The sequence below is a fragment of the Chelonoidis abingdonii genome, chromosome 2, assembly GCF_003597395.2.
Source record: "Chelonoidis abingdonii isolate Lonesome George chromosome 2, CheloAbing_2.0, whole genome shotgun sequence".
In the NCBI taxonomy this organism is placed as follows: Eukaryota; Metazoa; Chordata; order Testudines; family Testudinidae; genus Chelonoidis; species Chelonoidis abingdonii.
The window spans coordinates 80185352-80207319 of NC_133770.1; the positions used below are offsets into that span (position 1 = coordinate 80185352).

General features: G+C 42.5%; 1 protein-coding gene across 10 annotated transcripts in view; it reads left to right on the top strand.

Annotated features, from left to right (window-relative positions):
• Positions 1-21968, top strand: part of CNOT10 (CCR4-NOT transcription complex subunit 10) — a 77370-nt gene that overhangs the window by 31734 nt on the left and 23668 nt on the right. For 4 of the 10 annotated variants that reach the window (XM_032784145.2, XM_032784139.2, XM_032784144.2 and 1 more), the window contains 6 exons: positions 2131-2248; positions 3789-3938; positions 5097-5299; positions 9812-9933; positions 10921-11097; positions 15056-15181. In XM_032784145.2, coding sequence (XP_032640036.1) covers positions 2131-2248; positions 3789-3938; positions 5097-5299; positions 9812-9933; positions 10921-11097; positions 15056-15181 — 896 coding nt within the window. The remainder of the gene's footprint in view (positions 1-2130; positions 2249-3788; positions 3939-5096; positions 5300-9811; positions 9934-10920; positions 11098-15055; positions 15182-21968) is intronic. The other 6 variants (XM_075062486.1, XM_032784141.2, XM_032784143.2 and 3 more) reach the window with 2 other exon arrangements.

Sequence of the window (21968 nt, forward strand, 5' to 3'; positions counted from 1 at the left end):
AGAAGATGGAGAGAGATCTAGACTTCCTTACCTTTGGTCCAAGGACTAGCGGCATTTAGTACTTCGAGGATGACGGCTCCGTTAATTCAATCGGGATTGCCACAGGACGATAACGGGAGTGACCAAGTAACATTACATAAGAAAAGAGCAAGATGCGAGAACCGATGAAAAATATATGATCATGTAGCTATATGACTTGTATTGGAGTACAAACCTCTGCCAAGAACATCGCCAAAATGAAACAGGCAGCCACATCATAAGCCTCTATTTGCATCATTCTTAAAGTCCAAACACCGGTAAAGAGAAATTAGACCGGGACGGTGCGATGACCCAGGGCGCGGGTGCGGAGTCGACCGTTTAGATCGGTCAGCGCGCCGACGGTATGGGATGGACTTACGGGGAAGGCGCGGCGGCTCCTGAGAGAGCCAGAGCGTATCGTGCTGAGGCGGTCGTGCTGTATGTATTTGGGGGACCAAACCTGACCGTGGCCGCGAGTACGACCGGACGCCGAGAGTAGATGGGTGCGGGACTTGCGAAGCGGCGTCGAGACTGGCGAACGAGTGGCGTGAGCGTTATCGGTGCCGAGATCGTCGATCGTGGACCGAAGGCGCCTATCGCGTGCTCCCAGGATGGAGGTTGGAGCATCGCTGGCTTTCCCATAGAGGAAGCGAGCCCGCTACGGCGGGTGCCGGGGGCTGAGCCAGGAGAAGGCCCTCCAGTGAGCGCTAGCAGGTCCCGTTGCGCCGTCGTGAAGGTTTCCGGCGTAGTCGGGAATCGTGAGGCTCAACCACGGCACGTGCCGGGGAGCGATCCAAGCCACCGGACTCGACGGCCCTTGGCCGGCCGGAGTCGACGGTACGGGAGCACCGGCCGGGGTGCAGATACGTGATGCGTGGCCGGCACGGCTTTCGCTGGCTCGGATCTGCGGGTCCGGAGGCCGACCGCAGGACCTGTTGCTCTTCTGTCCGGCCGAGGTGAAAGCGAGCGGCGCCGGGCTGGCTGCTAGACCGGGGACTATGGTGCCTGGTGCCTGTGGCGGTACCGTTGGTCGTTGGGCCGCAGTGCTCGATTCAACCGGCGATGCCGAAGACGGTGGTTTCGGTGCGGTGCGGTGGGTGTGCCGGGGACTGCCGGAGTCAGGGCGGCCTCCATAAGGAGCTGCTTTAAATGGGAGTCCGCTCCCTTTTTTGTTCCGCGGTTTGAAAGACTGTGCCAGAGCGGCCCTTCTCCGTCAGATGGGATTTCCCCGCGAGGGCACTTGAGGCAACGATCGTGGGGTCCCCGTTTGCATCCCGCCGACGAAGGCCGAGCACTGCTTGAAAGACGGGAAGAGCTCAGGCATGACTGGGTCCAACGGAAGCGGGCGAGGAGGAGAACCTCAGCCTACTAACTATAATACAACTACGTTAACAACTATACTTATGAAACTATTAATGCAACTACCAAACAACAACTAACTAAGAACTATGGTAGGGTGAAACGCTAGAAATGTGGAGGTCAGCTAAGGCCGCACATCCACGTTCCAAACGACCGCACGGCGGTAAGGAAGGAGCTGAGGAGCGGGCGGCGTCGGCAGGGGCAATATATACGATGCCGCAAAGGCGCCACGGCCAAGGGGGCGCATGCCGACCCGCCGGGTGTTGCTAGGGGAATTCTTCCGACGAACGTGCAACGCGGCGCGCGCTCACACGCTACTTGATGATATGAGCAAGCACTCGAAGAAGAAAAGATGGTTACTCACTTTTGTAACTGTTGTTCTTCAAATGAATTGCTTCATATCATTCCAAATCTGCCTCCTTCCCCACTGTCGGACGTAGCCGGCAAGAAGGAACTGAGGGGCGGATGGGTCGGCAGGGGTATATATGCGGCACCACTCCAGGAGGCGCCCAGCCGACCCACCTAGTGTTGCTAGGGTAAAAATCTTCCGACGAACATGCATGCGGTGCGCGCACACCTAACTGAATGGATATGAGCAGCACATCTCGAAGAACAACAGTTACAAAGGTGAGTAACCGTCTTTTCTGTTTTCAGATAGCAACAATAGTCAATAAACTGTGACTATTGCAGTTTAACACTAATGTTAGATCTCCTAAAGCAATTGATAAGTAATAATTTTTGTTTTCTTCACAGTCTGCTCCTTCTCTCTTTCTTAAGAGCAATTTTGAATATTTGAGGGGCAATTATCGGAAAGCAGTAAAACTGTTGAACAGCTCAAACATTGCTGAACATCCAGGATTCATGAAAACAGGTAAAATAAAACATAAAACTCTGATTGTGCAACCACTTACCCATGTGCTTATCTTCACACAAAAGTAGTCTCACTGAATTCAGTTTTAAGACATTTTCTGGCACATAAAATCCATTTTTTTTATATATATATTTTGTATGAACTGGGTTTTCCAGTGTTTTAATTCTTATTGAGTTCAGTAAGATTACTCACAAGTGTTCAAGTTAAGCACATGTGTACGTGTTTGCAACACTGGGGCCTTAAATACCATGAGTGATGGAGTTGTTTTTGTTTTTTATCTTTCTTAACTCATTTTCCACATCCTTTTCCTCTAATCCAGCCTATCAGATATTTAGGAGTGTTGACACATGAAGAAGTGAGGGTTGTTTTTTTTCTTTTTCTTTTATGGAGGGGAAATGCCTATGTTTGGACCAATAGAAACTAGAAGTATAATGGAAGGTGAGTGTGAGGTTCTATGCTGCGCCCAGGGGAGAAGTTATAGGAGAAACTGTGCTAGCTGTAGGGTGAATTCAAAGTTTGCATGGAGTGTTGGGGTTGCCTCAAATCTTGTGGTGCTTTAAACTACTTGTAAATATTTATATCTTCTTTCAAATAAGATGGAAGGCATAAAAATGGTCTTTTAGCCAATATTGGTATCTTAAAACATTGGAAAACGCAGTTCATACAAATTATAAAACTGGGTTTAGTGCAAGAAAAGACCTTTCTGTGTTTTATAGCTATATTATTTAAACTATTAAATGCTCTTTCTTCCATAAAATTTCATACTCAGTGTTTTTGTGCGACACTTTTTTTATGATGCTCTGTGAAACCTCTTGTACCACAAGGATGTTTCTTCATCTAGCAGGAATTGGTGGAGGAAATGGCAGCTACATGAATATAGTCATGGAATCTGCCTTGGAAATATCACAGTTCTCTGACTGCTTGAATAGACACAATTAAATAAATATGAAGTTGCTTAATTTAGAAACTAAGTTATTCTTTATTAGTGGCAACTTGTGAAACTGCCTTTATAAGTAAATAGGTCAGAAGTTAAATTGTCAGTATTATCTGAACACCATATTTGTGTGCCGTTTCAATCTGAGAAGCCCTCATTTCTCTTCTGCTTGTACAGTTGGATTAGTGTATTTGCTTATTTTATTAAACATTGAGCAGATAATGTCATGTAAGAATTTTCCTTCTTACAGGAGCCATATGTCAGAAAACTGCAAGTGTTTACACATTTAAGTACTAAGAGAACTTTCAGATTAATGCGCTGTAAATTGAAATCTGCCAAAGTGGTTTTATACCCTGCTGTTCGAGAACATGATGCATGAGAAGCTCACCAAACCCCTTACCACTTAACAAATTAAATAATGTTATGTGTTCAAAGGAAGTAAAATGGTACACAGAAGTCATAGGTGGTTAATTTATTGTCTCATTGGTCTTCACAATAGATCATATCATACTATGTTTAGTTTAGCTCTTCATAGGAATATCTTGCTAAGAATGTCCTGAGCTATGAAAATGTTTTGATTTTGATTATATTTTGCGGTTTTCTCAGGTGAATGCTTAAGATGCATGTTTTGGAACAATCTCGGCTGCATTCATTTTGCTATGGGAAAGCACAATTTAGGAATTTTCTACTTTAAAAAGGCCCTGCAGGAAAATGATAATGCCTGTGCCCAATTAGGAACGGGTAGCACAGACCCAGGTAAGACTTGTAACAGACAAAAAGCGTGGTGAAGGAGTGTTTTTTTTTATTCAAATAAATTGTTACTGGAGAGCTTATTTTAGTACTTCTTTTTAGTGATTACTGTTCAGTGATCCACAAGGGACAGGGTAAGAAGGAAGGGAGTTTTGAGTGTATGTGATTTCAAAGTATAGCTGCCTGCTGTTAGAAATAGACAGTGAAATGTGTGTCTCTTGCTTGCTTGCTTCAGCATGTTGGAAGCTTTGGTAATTATTTCTACACTTGTTTATACTATTTGATTGTCAGTCAAGAGGGTCTGAAATAAACACAGTTTTCCTGCCCTATTGTACGTCATTTAAAACCATTACTCATGATCTTGCTGACTTGGTTTGAGTCACCAAGGTTTGAAAGTCTCTCTCATTTACTGCCTTAAAAATCATTTTAACTGTGTTTTTTGTCTTAAATATAAACTTATCTCAACCTTTTTTGTCAGTGAACTCTCCAGGGTTGTATGAACTTTCACCTACAATTCAGTCTGATTCCGTTATGTTTATCTGATGCCAACTTTGATATAATCAGTTTTTTTTAAAAAAGGGAAAAAATCCTGAGATACTGTATCTCCTAATTGTAACTCAGTCTGTTAGTATTAGTGGTTTTTTTTTTTTTAAAGACAAGAAATCCAACATCAAGACATATTTCATTTTATGTTAAGTCCACACTTTACCTATTAGACAACTAGTTCTCTGTGTGGCTTGTTAATTCTTATAAGTGTGTATTATGGTAGTATAGAGCATAATGTCAGTAAAAAGGCAGCAACTGATTATAATTGTATTAAAATAGCAAAACAGGTACTTTTAAAAAGAAGAACTAATTTTACAAAAATTGAGAATAATGAAGAAGCCAAGGGCATTTAGTTGACTTTGGAGTTGTATGATATTTCATTTTTTATATTTTGTAATATATTGAGTATTCAGCATAGTTAATGAGATTAAAGCAGTCTATACCCTAATGAGTAAGGTGCATTTGTTTGTTCTGAGGTCAGCTCTAAGGTGGGAGAAATTTTATTTACAGAGGAAAATTAGTTAATGTTTACGTGATGCAATTATTTTTCCAGCAGTGTTCTTTCATTTCTGCCCTCTTAAACTGGATACCCAATATTATCTAACCTCTCTCTCACAGGCAAGAAATTTTCAGGGAGGCCTATGTGTACGTTGTTGACTAATAAACGGTATGAGTTGCTATACAACTGTGGAATTCAGCTTTTACATATTGGGAGGCCCCTAGCTGCTTTTGAATGCTTGATAGAAGCTGTCCAAGTCTACCACTCAAATCCACGCCTCTGGTTGAGACTAGCAGAATGCTGCATTGCTGCCAACAAGGGGGTAAGTAAGTCTGCTTCAGAAGCCATCTGATCACATAACACTTCTAAAAACCAGTATCCTTTTGAAAAGAAGAAATATTCCATGAATTCTACTGTACATGGTATAGGCCTGCTTCTTCAATATTTAATTATGCAAATAATATTGTGAATTTATATCCAATTTTTAATATGAAGATATCAACCTGCTTTACAAAAACGGATAAGCAGTATCTCCATTTTATAGAAACAGAAATTGAGGTCTGGAGGTTAACTGATTGCTGTAAGGTAATTTTTTAGAATATTAGTAAGGGATAACAGGAAAATATGTAAGTGGATGTTACAACACTTTCTCACTAAAGTTATAGTCTGTGTATGAGACTAGTGAAGCATGACTTCTCCTGGCAAATTTACATGGCATTAATGCATTTAGACCATATTTAACTCATTGGAATACTTGTTAGACATATATTTAACATGCTTTGAAGCTGAATTGTCTCCAAGTCTCTGCATGGCTTAGATTTGATTTTTGTACTGACTTTATTTTTGGGCTAAAAATAAAGATAAGGAATGAATCGGCGGTAGTCTGTAGTGGGCTTCACCTGCAAATAAGATACAACATGCTACTTCTCCATGGTGAAAACTCAAACTTGCCTTATCATGCCATCTCATTCAGCCCACTATTCATGGGTGCTTAATGAAACCTAACCTTCCCATTGTACTTCCACACTGATAGCAAAATTTTACTCCATCTTCAGGGTGTTCCTTGACCCAGTAGAACTGGTGTAGTTGTACTGTGAAAAGGAGAATCACAGGATTTAAAAGTCTTGCGTGGTCTGTACATCTTCCTCTGTGCTGTGGAGTTCTGCTTTGCTGGGGCTCCCAGTGCAAGGAGTTTTGGGGGTGGGAAGTAGTAAGGTTAAGGTGGAACTGCCGGCCAGTTCCTTTGTGGGAGCATAAATATCCATGCAGGCCGTTGCTAGCAGTTACAGCGTTGCTGCTGCTGCTCTATGGCAATGGGGTGGATTTCTTTCTCTTCTCTCTCAGTCTCAGTGGAAATTTCCCCTGCACACATTCCACATCCATATGCCAAGATGTACGATTTGAGTGAAAGTATATTGTTATATTTTCACATGCAGATGTTTGCTGGCTTCTTGTGACCCGTATTTATTTACTGCTGAATATGCTGGTATCTAAATCCTACAAATTGTCTTACTGTATCACTCCATCTAGTCCAATGTCCTGTCTCTGATAGTAACCAGTACTAGATGCTTTAAAATAATGTAGGCAGAAGCCTGTAGAGGAATACTTGTCCCATAAAGGATCTTTCTAACTGGTATCCCTTAGTGGTTGGCAGTTGTCCTGGTTCTGGTTCATGAGGGTTGGTATGTATCCCTTAGGACTCGTTTTTTTGTTTAATCCTTTCTAATATAAATATTTTCTCAAAGTAGCCATGGACTGCTTGCGGTAAGAATCTAAACAGGATATAAGCAACAAGCCACAGTGTGATGTGTGTGGAATCCTGGTATAGTACCTTTTTCCTTTCTTTTCACACATCCAGAACTCACTGCAGGCTTTCATAATTTCCTATCTCAATTGCTGCGCCCTTTTTCTCTCTGGCTTCTCTGAAATCTGGGCCGCTGTATCCAGTCTATACAAAAATGCATCATCTCTGCTTGTCATTCTGATCCCATCATCTTCTCTTTGAATTCCTCCACTGGAAACTCTTCTCTCACAGTATCATGTTGAAATTTCTTGTTCTTTTTGACTTTTCCCATCCTGTTTATCCAGTCGTCTTCTCTTTATCGCATGCACTTCTGCTCATGTATTTGCTCCTACAAACACTTTCAGACCCTCTTCTCTTCCCCTGGAGTGCACCAGCAGCTGACAGGATGGTCTCCCCCAACTTCCTCCAAGAGAAGCAAGGGTGGTAGCAGGAGGGCCCCCAGTTCTTTTCCCCGGCACTTATAGTATTTATTTTAGTGGATGGACTAAGCCCACTGCATTATTCTCCTTCTGCTACACCGACCCATGTTGGGATGATGTTGAGTTTGGTGGGGGGATATTTGCTGAGACTGGGAGTTAACACCCCACTGAGATACTGGGGCACTTCATATCTGTTAAAGCCACTGCTTTATGCGCTCTGCCAGCTCAGGCAGATGTCATTGCATTGGATCATGTTTTCATGCTTTTCTTCACAGTTGTTGAGGGCTAGAAATGTACTTTTATTTTATTATAGATGGAACTGGTAGCTGCTGCTATAATTGAGGTTTCCTGGCTCTTCTCAGTGGAAGACCTTGTTTTCAGTTGCTTATAACTTTGACAAACTTAAACTGTGTAGGCTGAAAGTGTCCATGCTGGGTGCCTACCTCACAATGAATCTCTTTGAAAGTTTCAGCAGAAATGGTTCAGCTGTTTAAGGGAAAATGTCCTTTTGTCTATGTTAAAAATTCTTACAACCATTTTATTGAAAAGCTGTAGTGCCTGTTTTGGAGCCAGGTCTTGAAATTTGGCCAGGGGAGGGGAGTTGTGTTCGTGTCAGGGATGTGGCTTTTGCTTTTCCCATGGAAGTTTGCCCAAATTTGGCCAAATTATGACACACACATCTGCTAGCACGTGCTCCATAAAAAATGTCTTAGGCCATGTCTATACGACGCGCCGTATCGGCGCGTTACAATCGATTGCTCGGGGATCGATATATCGCGTCTCATCTAGACGTGATATATCGATCCCTGAGCGCGCTTACATCGATTCCGGAACTCCACCAAAACCAACGGAGTTCTGGAATCGACATGGCGAGCTGCGCACATCGATCCCGCGTGGTGAAGACGGGTGAGTACATCGATTTTAGATAATCGATTTCAGCTACGCTATTCTCGTAGCTGAAATAGCGTATCTAAAATCGATTTTCGCGCTTCGTGTAGACCTGGCCTTAGTATGTGGCAGCCAAATTCTCCAAATATTCTGTCTGCACTAAGCATACTCCAGCCTGGGATTGCAGAGGCTGAGCTGGACTTTCCCTGCAGTTGCTGCTTCTGGCTGCTGTGGCACCAGGCACTGGAACTGAGTCTTCCTGCTCTCTTGTGCTCTCAATATTCCCTCTGCTGGTGACCAGGCAGTGTGCAGCAGGAGCAGCAGCTTGACTGAAATGCAGAGGGGGCAAGAGCTGGAAGGGAGAAGATCTTGGGACTGGCTGGGCAAGGAGACTAGGGAGAGAAGCTTGGCAAGGAAGACTGGCACTGGGAGCCATAGATTTTATAGGGGGCATGGGGAGAAAGATTCGGATTTGGACATGGAAAGGAGGAGACTAGGACTGGAACTGGGATTAGAAGCTGGGTTTGGGGAAGAAACTTGTATGAGGAGATGCGACTGACACAGGAACAGGTCGGAGGGGACACAGGTAGGAGAAGTCTGGCTTGAGGGGATCAGGAAATGAAGGGTCTGTACCTGGAAGAGCACGCTTCTCCCCCTCCCACCTCCCCCTGAACCTGGAATTGAACCCAAGGTTGCTGAGTCTTGACGTTCCTCTGCTGTCAGCAAATACTTGTGAAACACACTGCAAAAGGATGTCACATTTTCTTGATGACCCCTGAAAGATCAAGATGCTTTCACATGATGGAATTTCTGGTTTTTAGGTTTGTTTGTTTTTTTTAATACCGGGGAAATTACACATAAAAAAACTACATTAAAAAGTTAAAGTTGCAAAGTCAAGCACTCAACAGTTACAGAATGTGAGGAATAATATTGCCTGTGGAATCTTAATTCTGCTCCCTTGTGCATATATCTTATAATAGAGTCTTTAATTACACGATTATGTACTAAATTTTGCCCAGGACGCCTGCCTCATTCAGGGCACAGGATAGACCTGTGCTGGGGATAAATTAGGGTTGTGTAGTGAAAGAGACTTGTCTGTAAGACCCCACCTTCATTTGTTTTAGAAGTTGGAAAGTTTGTACTATTTGAAATACTTGGGATGGGTGGCTGTAGTCTAGCCTAAAACTAAAGGCCATCCACCTGAGTGCAAGGAGAGGAACCACTCAACCCATGCATCTATTGAATATGGGGAACAACAAATGGGGGCAAAAGTGGGGGGGATGAGGTCAAATATAAATATTGGTATCTTAGATTTATTTAGCTCCCTATTACGTGAAACTTTTTAAGGTCCTAGCAATACTAAATTTGACTATTTTTGAAGATGACTTGGTTCATCTACCTCTTCTTTTTATAATAGAGGAAAAACTAGGTCAATAGACTATTGAACAAATTATCAGAAATAATCCCTGAAGCTTCAAGTTAGTTGGGGTATAATAAAATTGCATTGTGAGGACAAATTAAAAGTTCCTCATCCTTCATGATATTTGGATGATGGTAGAACTTTCTGGGGTATTCTACCATCTACATTAATTTGCAATTTGTCTGGATGTTAGCTGAGTTCGGTAATGTACATAAAATGTTTGTTTTTCTCAGCCCTGTAGCTTTTATGTCAAGAAAATCACCTGTTCAGCCTCACTGATATTTTCAATCCTTCTTACTTTAGACATCAGAACAGGAAACTAAAGGTCTTCCAAGCAAAAAAGGAATTGTACAATCTATAGTAGGTCAAGGCTATCACCGTAAAATAGTCCTTGCATCACAATCAATACAGAATGTTGTTTATAAGTAAGTACACAATTTTTCTATACTCTGTTACTTTCTGCTCATCTCTGTGAAGGGTGTGTGGCTGTTTTCCAGAAAAAAATATTCTAAACTTTCCTGTCTTTAAATGTGAGTAACTTTATTCATGTGAATATTCCCATTGATTGATTTATATGGGACCATACATATGGTTAAAGTTACTCATGTGTTGAAATGTTTAGAGGCCTGGGGTCTTAGTGTGTGTCTAGTGTTGGATGGGCAACAGAAGGCTTATTTATGTGTTTAATGAAACTCAAGTTTTAGTTGGCCACTTCTTAATTTAATCTCTCTAGAATTCATATTTTCCATCTAGTTGCATGTTGAATTGTTTATAGAAAGGGAAACTGTCATCACAAAAACTCTATGCTAGAAAGTAGCCTAGAGTAGGGATCTAATAGATAAGATGTACAAAGTTTTATGACATGTTAGCTAAATCACCTCATCTTGTAAAAGCCATAACACTTGAAGTGTGATTATATGTGAATTGCCTGTACTTCTCAAGTGGTAGAATGTATTGGTTTCATCTTCAGGCTTCACAACATAATGTATGCACGTATTCTGTTATTCCTGCACATCTTGTTTTCTTGTGTGTGCAATGATGCTGTTTAGGTCTTTACAAGCTGAAGTGTACAAACAAAAAGGAACTTTGCATCCGAGGGATCTGATTTTACCAGCACTCTGTTTAGGGAGATCCTGTTGGAATATATGGGACTTCTATGGATAGAGCCCTAAATTAAGATATAATCATTTTGTTGAGTGCACAGAGTGAATATTTAAATATTCAACTTATTAAAGCATGAAATTAATCTTCCCCTGGTCCATAGAACAAAGTTGTTCTGTGTCTTCCTGAACTCACGGTTTCCAAAGCGTTATATATATATATATATATATATATATATTTATATTTATTTTTTTTTTTAACAAAGTAGCAATAATAATAGTATATTTACTAGTTAACTTCCATCTTTCAAGTGATGGGCAGTCCTCAGCTATCCCCGTAGCCAGCATGGAGTTTGCAGCGATTTGTCTAAGAAATGCCTTGCTGTTGCTGCCGGAAGATCAGCAGGAGCCAAAGCAGGAAAATGGATCTAAAACTCACACCCAGTTGGGGGGAAATGCAGAGAACAATGAAAGCAGTGAAGCATGCAGGTAAATACAATAGTAGATGTTTGTTATTTTAAAAAACGCTTTTTTTTTCATCCATAGCTTCTGGGTGAGATTTCTGTGCCTATTGTCTGTCCTGTAGTTTGACAGGCAGAAAAATAGAAAACACGATCTCAAACACACCTGCAAAGTCTCCATGCAAAGAAAACTGCTACTGGTGTAACAGAATTTAAGTACTACTAAGCAAACGCGAGGAAAAACTAGTGATTGGACTTCCATCATCAAATACTTTTCTTTCAAAATAAAACACAAACTACCCTTCAACAATTTCTATATATACTCAATCATAAGCCGGTTCATTTATAAGCGCCGCCCCGCCCCCCCGATGGATAAGTAAAAATGGAAAATTTTTATGACCTATTCATAAGCCGACCCTATATTTCAGGGGTCAGCAAACTTTTGGCTCCTGGACCATTAAGATAAGCCGCTGGCGAGCCGAGATGGTTTGTTTACCTTGAGAGTCCACAGGCATGGAGGTGAACCTAAGTAAACGGTGTCCTGGCATGCCAGCTGCTTACCCTGATGGGCCGAGACAGCAACTGGTAGGGAAATTTTTTGGTGGGGAGAAGCTGGGGGTCAGGGGAGTAAACCCTGTGATCACCTCCCATGTGACCCCACCCCTAGGCCAGGACCCCCACAATCTCCCCATCCCTTTCCTTTCCACCTTATCTGGGAAGAGCCAGGGGAAGATGTCTCTGGCCTGGCTGGAGCTGCTCCAGCAGGCTGGGCAGCACGGCCGCAGCCTGCTCCGGCAGGCCAGACTGGGTGGTGCAGCCGCAGCACGCTCTTGTTCTCTGCAGCCTACCAGCCCCAGAGCTGCAGCTGCTTTGGAGGCTGGGGGGAGAGCAGTGTGGGCAGAAGCAGAGAGACTCTGGCCCCACCTTTTCCCTTCTGGCTCTGCTGGCTGTGCTGCCTCTCCTTGCTCCTTCTGTTGGGGGGGAGTGGCTATGTTCCACCTCTCCTTCTCTATACCTGTTCATAAGCTGATCCCCTTCTCTGGTGCTTCCCTTTTTTTACTAAAAAAAAAAATCTGGCTTATGAACGAGTATATACGGTAAATTGATTTTTATGAATGTTTTCACTGCCTTTACTTATGTTCTACAAATGCTAAATGTGTTGACGGTGGTCTTTGTTTTCCCAGTCACCTCGGACATGCACATACTTCTGTAATTCTCAGGACTGGTCTATGTTGAATACTCACATTTGGAATAGCTACATTTCTTGGGGATGTGAAAAATCCACACTAGTGACAGATTTAGCTATGCTGACCTAACCCCCCAGTGTAGAGAGCACTAGGTCAAGGGGAGAATTTGTCAACTTAGCTACTGCCTCTCAGGGAGGTGGACCAACTACAGTGACTACAGACTAAGGGTACGTTACACTACCTACTGGATTGGTGGGTAGTAATCGATCTATCGCGTCTAGTGTAGACGCGATAAATCGATCCCCGATCACTCTGTCGTCGACTCCGGAACTCTACCAAGACGAGAGGCGGAAGCGGAGTTGATGGGGGAGCAGTGGCCGTTGATCTTGCACTGCGAGGATGCAAAGTAAGTGATTCTAAGTCGATCTAAGATATGTCGACTTCAGCTATGCTATTCTCATAGCTGAAGTTGCGTATCTTAGATCGATTTCTCCCCCCCCACCCTCTCTCGCAGGGTAGACCAGGCCTAACAGTGCAGCTGTGCCACTGTAGTGCTTCAGTGTAGACACTCACTAGAGCAACTAACTACAGAACCCCTCCCATCACTGCAGAGAATCTCCACTGACACACTACAGTGGCGCAGGGGCAGCTATGCGGCTGGAGCATTTTAAGTGTATACAAGCCCTTAGTGTCTTATGCTTCAGTTCTAAACATTTGCCTTGGCATCAGATTTGGTCCATAGACATAGCACTCTTGGGTGTTGTATGTGATATTATGGTTATTTCTGAGGTGGGGGATGGAGGTTGGATTTAGGAAATGTGAAGGAAATAAGCATAAAGTTGGCAATTAAAAATATAAACTACAAAAAATGACACATCTGCAAAAGGAATCTTAAGGAAAAAACTCCATTGGTTTATAAAGTTTCTAAAAACACAGCAAAGCCAGTGAATGTCAGATCCAACATGAAGACTTTGGTTTCATCCTGATTTCTCTTTACACACTTCTCTGAACTCCCATATAAAATCAGGGATGTTGGAGAAGAATATTAACAAAATTATGTAGATAACTTTTCTTGGTTCCTGCCTGGTGTAAGGCTGGTGAGTCCCTCACCTTTCATGGACACAGTCCTTGGAGAAAATGATTAGAACACCAGCTTTGTGGGGGAAAAACAGGTAATGCGGGAGGTCTCAGTTCGTTTAAGGAAAATAATAGAAAGTTGCATTTTTGTTATACCCAAGTTCCAATATATAGTACTGAAAGTGTAGAAAAGCCATTTATCCCTTTAACAGTTAGGGAATTGAGTCTGAGGTATTTAAAGGAAACATCATTTTTTTTTATTTTATTTTTTTTCTTCTTGCAGTTGGGAGTATTTTTTTCCACCATCTTTCCTTAGAAATCCTTCATGACCACAGTCCAGAACTTGTGATTTTTCTTAGTGAATCTTTCCTAGTGTGTCCCTTTTCCTTAACAGGAGTGAGGAAGATAAAATGTGCATTATAGACAAGGATTTCTTACTGTCGTAGGATTTCAAAAGCATATGCTTCTATAACTAACATTGTCACTATACCTCCCAAGGAGCATTGTTGACCCCCAAAAGTCCAGTAACTAAGTATTCTCTTCCTAAATTCATGCTGCCAAGTTCTGAAAGAATTTTCATCCATTCCTCTCAGCTGGGAACCATGTCTGTTTGGAGGTAGGGAGACAATAGAACAACCAAGATGGTGACATTCTACTGAAAATATTGTACAGCCTGGACCTTGTAACAGACATTCCCCTGGTGAAAAGGGGGTGGTTTTGTGTGTGTTTTCTACAACTTTAGGTACAGGGTTCCTTTAATTTTGTACTTCTCTTGATGTTTGGTTTGAAGTTTGCGCTGGAATAACCTCATTCATCTATACATGTATGAGGTAGTGCTTGTGGTAAACAGATGAAGCAGTACTAGACTTGGGTGAAAAATGTCTCACTGTTTGTGAAGTGGGCAAAAAAAAAAAAAAAATCTAAACCAAAATCTTGGTCTGTTGTATCCAAATTTTGTTGCTTTTTCTGCAGAAATGCAAGTGTAGCCTTCTCCCCCTCAGAAGGAAGCTGTTTTTCAACTTACGGTACACTGCATTTCCGTGTTTGCCAATCCAGAAAGCAGCTTTCCTTCCATCTTTGGCAGCAGATGCTTTAAACTTTCAAAATTTTTGTTCAAGAAAAAGAAATGGTGAAAATACAAGTTTTGAGAGGGAAATATGTCTTGGATTGTCCAAATATTTGTGTATATTTCAAGTTTCACATTAGAATTTTACTAACGGAAAAATAAGTGGATTCTTCGTGTGGTTTGTGGTATTTTTTTAAAATATATTAATATTACAAAGAATTCCTCTAATTTGACCATGCATTGCTAAAAAATTCAAACTGTACTGGGCCTCTTCTTGTACTTCCCTTAAGTTTAAAAGGAAGGAAGCTATCTCTAATACAAACGCAACGCAATCTGCATCTACCACTTTTAGTTGTTTTTACTACAGAATTCTAAAAATAGCTTAAAGCTGTGTAAGGTAGTGTTCATGTTTTTTTTTTTTTTTTTCTTTTGTTTGTAAAAGGTTGTCACTGCCTCCCCTGCCCTCCCCCCCCCAAAACTGGAATTGTTAATGATATCAATGCTTGAAGTGTTGCCAGTCCTCACTTTTGTTTGCCAGCCGCTTCCATTTCAACATATAGGATTCTTGCTGTCTTTTTTTTCTTTTTTAAAGGGGGGGACAGGGAGGATTAGTGTCTGTGATTTCTTATTGCATTTACATTCTTTTTTTGTTAAAGGCTCGAAGGTCACTGCTCGCAATTAACAGGCTGTCTTCATTTCAGCAGTAAAAGTCATGAAGGAGATAAATTCATTCCAGCTCCACCTTCTTCACCTCTGAGAAAACAGGAATTAGAAAATTTAAGGTAAGTACTTCTATTGCTTAGGAACTTGAAACTAACAAAAACAAGCAGAATGTCAGACTGTAGTGCAAAAGTGTCTAAAAAAAGAAAGAAGTCACATTGCACTCAAAAACTACATCACAGCTACTAGGCATAGAGTGAACTATCAGCAGATTACAAGGAAATTAGATAAATATTGATCTAAGAGGAAGGTTTTAGTTTCTTTCCTTAAGGCTACATTTTTAATTAAGAGTAAAACTCAATAAAGAGCAGGGTACAGGTAAAAAAAAAAAAAAAAAAATCTGTAGCTTTGAGGTTTGTACACAAGTCTAATGTCTTTTAATACATTTAAAAAAAGAAAAGAGAAGGGAAAAAAGCATGCTCACCTTACGAAGTTAAGAATCTGTGATTCCTGCTGCCATTAATAGAAATGATTGAGATTTCATTATGTTGCCTTTTCCTTCTAGAGCAAGGGTCCCCAACACGGTGCCTGTGGGGGGCATCTATCTAAATGCGCCCACGTCCTGGTTGGCGGTTGAGCATCTCAGCGGCATTTCGACGGCGATGCCTCTCCATGACGCCACTTGTCAGCAGCAAGTGGTGTCATTGAGAGGCGGCACTGCCAAAATGCTGCTTAATTTCGGCGGCATTTCAGCAGATGCTCGATCGCCACCACGATCCTTAAGGTTGGGGACCACTGTTCTAGAGCACTAGTAAGGCTAGCTTTAATGCCAGCCTAGAATATCCCATTTTTCTCAGACAGATTGAAAATAAAAGTAATGTTAGTGCATATCCCACTTCCACATCAGGACTCCCATAACAAAAGTGACAAGGTAGTAACTGAGGTTTTGAACCACGTGTTATAGCCACCATATCTATTTTAAGAAACTAGCATATTCCACTGAAGGATGTTAAGACAACTAAAAGCTATTAAAGTAATCTTGTTGCATAGTTATAGTAGTTTTTCATATATCAGGACTAGAAAACGTATTTTGACTATAAAGAGTTATCTAGACTAGAATTTAAAGATGTGATATGAGCATGCGTTAGCTAAAACGGGCTAACTAGTACATTTTAAAGGTCTAGCCAATACAAGGGACGCCTTTAACATTGCTAAAGTGGTTGATTCTAAAGCTTACACCCTAGCATGTCTTCTTGTAGCCCTGGAACATGCAACTGACTAGTTTTCCATTAGCAATTCTTCAGACACATGGTGCTTGGACATCAAGGTGATAGGTGCTTATACATTGACTGTTAAGCAAATAGTCAGTAATGGCAGCTACTAGTGTCTGCTGGTGATTTTTCTTTTTACATGGGTGAATACAGAATGTGGCAAACTGGCCGACCAAACTAAACATGATTGTTTTTCCCATTTCATGGATTCTATAATTTTTTTTAATTTTTTTTAAATCATGACTTCACATTTGAAGATGTATATGACAGTAAGTACGTGTGCATGTTAAAGCTTTATTAGTCTAATCATATTTAGCCTTTGACCGTACATAATATGAAACTCAGTTTGAAAAAATCTTTGTCCTATATTATTTTTGACCTTTTAAAAAGTACAGTTTTTCACCTCAAATTCCTCAATCGCTTCACTTTAGTTCTGCGCAAGTGACTGAAATCTCAGGGTGTACCATTTGGGGGAAGAAACATACACATATGACCTTATTCTAAGTGCAAAAAAAATCTGAAGTGCACACACTTGCTATGTGTGGCAAAACCAAGCCATTGCTGGAAACCCCAGGTCAACTCATTCTGTGTTCTAGTGTATTAAAACATTAGGCTGGAAGGTTCCGGCAAAAAGCCACCTCTAGCACACTGGGATCATTACATCTCCATTCTTTGGTCATTCCTGCCCATTACCTCAGAACTGGATTGGAGAAGTACCAACCAGTTAAATCTGGCTGCATTAGAAACTAAAATGCATGGGACCTTAAAATCCAGTGCTTTGTTGAACTGAATTCCTCAAGTGTATGTAGTCCTGTAGTAATTTTTGCTTTTTGTTTATATACTGCTGCTGCTTCTCTAGTCTGAGTGATACCATTTAATAAAGTGGAACGTGAAAATCATTAGAAGATGGTGGTGGTGCTGGTGTGTTTTGGGTTTGTGTGTAGGATTTCTTTCTATTTAAAAAAAAAAAATGGAAGCCCAGAATATGAGCTTAGCAACGTCAGATTTTACATTTAATAGTTTTGCTTGTATTTCTTGTGCTCCCTTTTAATACAGAAGTCCAGATCTGTGGTCCATGCACAAGCAAAGAGCGGTTTATACTTTCAGTCCAGTAAAGAAGTGCAAAGAAATGGTTTGACATTTCAGCCTTCCAAAACTAGAAATCACCACTCTGGCGTGGAAGTAAATTGGACAAATTAAACAAAATTATGAAGTTTTGTCATGGTCAGGCAATTGATTTATAGACCAAGATTGGTCACTGACTCGAACTGAGCCTTGTATGTTGTAAAATTACACCTAGGGGTATAGTCCATTATTAAAGACCAGGAGACCAGCAACAGCATTGCACAGATACAATGGGTCAGATTAGTGCACTTGCAGTAGAAGCTTCAAGCATTAGATCTTCAGGGCAATGTGAAGGTGTGATGGCCAGGCTTCTGTTCTCCCTTCTCCTTTTAATTTTGTTTAAGTGGTGGAGGAATAAACAGAAGACTCTCTCAACTTCTTTATGACCTTTCCTAACTCAAGTCTGATTGATTAAAATCAAATCTTATGTATCTTCCTTTCCGATTTTTCCTGTCGCTGTGTAAAGCTTCCAGTAAATAAGTTTAGAAACTTTAAATTACTCGTGGGGGAATTCTGTGCCACTGCGCAATACAGAATTTACACACAATTCCATATTTCCCCTGCAGAATTGGAGCTGCTGGCTGCCTGCCACTAGGGGCAGCTGGACACTGCAGCGCCCGGGGGTGGGATAGAGGCTGCCTGTTTCGGCTATGGGCTTAATCCTTAGTCTCCTGGTGACGGGAAAGGGCCTGGGAGACCCAGCTCTGGCAAAGGGTGAGGAAGGGCAGGGTCGTACCACATCATGTTCCCTGATGGGACAACTGGAACTGGTTGTAAGGGCTACTTTATTCCTGGGGAATCTTTTTTGCTGCTGTTTATATTGACATACTTGTTGACAGGTATTTTGAAATTAGTTTCAATTATTTTGGTAATTTGAGTGATTATATTGTGACAAAATAAGCAGAATATTTCAGAACTTTAAAATATTGTGCACAGAATTTTGAATTTTTTGGTGCACAATTCCCGCAGGATTATTAAAGCAGTTTCTTGTATAACTGGTGCTTTTGGGGACAGTGATGGCAAAAGGAACAGGTGTTATTTCTAGTCTGTTCTAAAACAAAGTCTGCACATTACATAGAGTCAAATTCAACCCCTTACTGGAATTTGGTGTTCTTAATTAGGAAATTAACAAAAACAAATCTCAGCTCTAGCCTGTTCTTCTTCAAGGAGTGTCCTTGTGCATGCTCCACTTTAGGTAAATCTGGGCCCCTGCACTTGTAATCCAAGGTTTCTAGTAGCAGTCCCTGGGTGCGTTGCACATGCCCTGTCCCTATCTCACGCCACCTCTGGCAGTTACATAGTGCTGTGCGACCACACATACCCTCCCCGCCCCCCCCCCAAGTGCCTTCTCTACCGCCCTCGGTTTGATACGGAGCACTTAGCAGTGCCGCTGTACTTACCTTTCTCTAGTTTTAACTTTAGAATACTAGTTGTTTAATAATTTAATTACTCTCCTCCTTTTATTTTTCTTAAAAATGCACACGCACACACTTTTTTTTCCCCTTAGAAATTTAAGTTTCAGTTATTAGGATATCCCTTAGTGTAGTATAGTTATCATCTTCACAGGAGAAACCCTACTCTGAGGGGCATGCCCAGCTCCCCGGGTTTTAAACATTACCTCGCTTGCTGTTCCTCAGTCCTGGTGTGTGACAGACATCAGTGTGTCTGCTGCCTCTGTGAGTCACACATACATCAAAAGTGCTCCCACTGCCACAACTTGAAAGTCTGTACCAGGAATGTGAGAGAGATACAGCTAAAACTTCTCATGATGGTGAAGTCTTTGTTCCCTCATCTGATCTGGGATCACGGGCCCCTCCTGGGCAACAGTCTCCCACTGTGGCATTTGACATAGATTCCCCTTCACCCCCTTAGGGGAAGGAGCACCCTGCCAAGAAGATGACAAAGAAGTGGGCTCTGACCTCCCCTCCTTGGGAATCAGCAAAAAGTGAAATTCCCTGACTTGGCAGACCCTATTGGTAAGGCTAAGATTATGTCACAGGTTGTGGAAGCCACAGAATCTGTGACTTCCAGTAACCTCCCTGACACTGGGGACCCTGCAGCAGCCCAGCCTCTGTGGGCGGTAGGGGATCCTCCTGCAGCTGACCAGCAACTGACCGGCTCCCAGTGGCAGTGGCAGAGGAACCTCGGAGCTGCTCAGCAGCTTCAGGTGTGGGGTCTGCCACAGCTCTCCAGACTCCACCGCTGGCAGGGGCCTTCCACTGCTCCTCTGCTGCTGTGGGCAGCAGGGGACCCCCCCGCAGCTCCAGCCACATAGGGCAGTGAGGGTACCCCTCTCAACCACTGGGCAATGGGATCTCTGCAGCTCCCAGTCACTGCAGGGGGAGAGGGGTGAAGCAGAGTCCTGGACCCTCCTCCCTCCCCATTTTCTGAAGGGTGTTTTTAGTAAAACTCAGGGACAGGTCACGGCTTCCGTGACTTTTTGTTTTGTTTTGTTTTGTTGCCTGTGACCTGTCCCTGACTCTTACTAAAAATATCCATGACAAAATCATAGCCTTATCCATTGGTACCAACCGCATCAATACCTTCCACCTCCGAGTTAGCAGGATCATCTGGTACTGTGGGTACTGTGCGAGCAAAAGACCCTAAAAGGATTGGCTCGGAAAAAGGCATGAAAGGAAGACCTACAATCCCTCCCTCGGTACTGCTGGAGCAGCTCATACATGCAGCACTGGCCAGCGCTACTACCTTCTGCCTCTGTCGCGCATAGCGTATGACCCCTATGACCGCATAGCGGCAGAGGCATCGGTACCACTGACAGCACCCTCAGTACCGATGCTCTCAATATCACAGCAGTTTCTCTGCCACAAAGATCTTCTAGTCTCCTTGGCACCAGAATCTCCCCTCCTCAGTACCAACTTCACTCCAGCACACTCAGTACTGAGCCAACTTACCACACCGCCCAGATCAATTCCTTCTTTATCTAGCAATGAAGACAATGAGGGTGAAGGGGAAATCATCTACTCGCCTATCCATGCAGTTACTAGAAGCTACTCAAGACGGTAGCTCTCTTCACACATCTAGGCCTACAAATAAACAAACAAAAATCAACACTCACACCTGTGCAGAAATGAGTTCATTGGAGCCTACCTTGGCTCTCTGGAGCCTAAAGTCTCACTGCCCTGACACAAGTTTAACACTTGAGTAAATCTAGTCACCACAACACAAGCCAGTCCCCAGACATCAGCCAGGACCTGCCTCCAATTGTTAGGCCACATGTCAGCAATGACATTTGTTGTCTAGTATGCCAGACTGCACATGTGATGCATTATATATTCCACACAGACACAGCCTTAACAAATGTCTTACAATGCTAACCAAAGTACAAAAAATTCTCTACGTTGGTGGACGCAACCAAACAATGTTTGTGCAGGAATTCCTTTTGCACAGAACCTTCCGTCGATGATATTCACATCTGATGCATCTCTGCTAGGTTGTGGGGCACCTGCACAACCACACAATACAAGGTCTCTGGTTCCCATTAGAATCCCCATTAGACATAAACCTGCTATTTATCTCCCATCATTCTTCTCAAAACCTCACGGAAATAAACGAGACGCAACGCTGCATGCTCTAGATGTCCAAAGAGTGCTAACATTTTATATTGAGAGGACAAAGACTTTCAGAAAATCACCAAAGTTATTTCTTTGCATCACTGAACAATTAATCTAAACAGGCTATTTACAATGCTCTCAAACTGCATAGACTCTTGTTATCACCAACAGCTACAACTCCCACTGGGGACCTGCACACGTTCCACCAGATCACTCTGTGCCTTGATAACCTTTCTCAACAATGTGCCCATTATGGACATCTGCAAAGCAGCAACCTGGCATCAGCTCATATGTTCAAACAGCACTGTGCCATAGAGCAGCACTAATCATCAGAGACTCTATTCGGACTTAAGGTTTTATCATTCGCCAAGACTGCAACTCCGAAGACCCTCCCTTCCACCGAAGGCCATTTCTCTACAGCCACCTAAAGTGGAGCACCCACAGGAACACTCCTCAAAGAAGAGGAGAAGGTTACTCCCCTTGTGCAGTAACTGAGGTTCTTTGAGATGGTTGTCCTATGTGTGCTCCACTACCTTCTCTCCTCCCCACTACTTTGGAATTTTTTTTCACACTAGAGACTGCACTAAAGACTGAGGGAAGGTTGGTCACATATTGCTATGTAACCCCCAGAGGCAGCATGAGATGGGGACTGCGCATATGCGACCCAACCAGGCACTGCTACTAAAAATGTCTGATTACAAATGCAGGGGTGCAGATTCACCTAAAGTGAAGCACCCAAAGAGAGAACCATCTTGAATAACCTCAGTTACTGCACAGGGTGAGTAACCTTCTCTTAGAATGTCAGGGTTGGAAGGGACCTCAGGAGGTCATCTAGTCCAACCCCCTGCTCAAAGCAGGACCAATTCCCAACTAAATCATCCCAGCCAGGGCTTTGTCAAGCCTGACCTTAAAAACCTCTAAGGAAGGAGATTCCACCACCT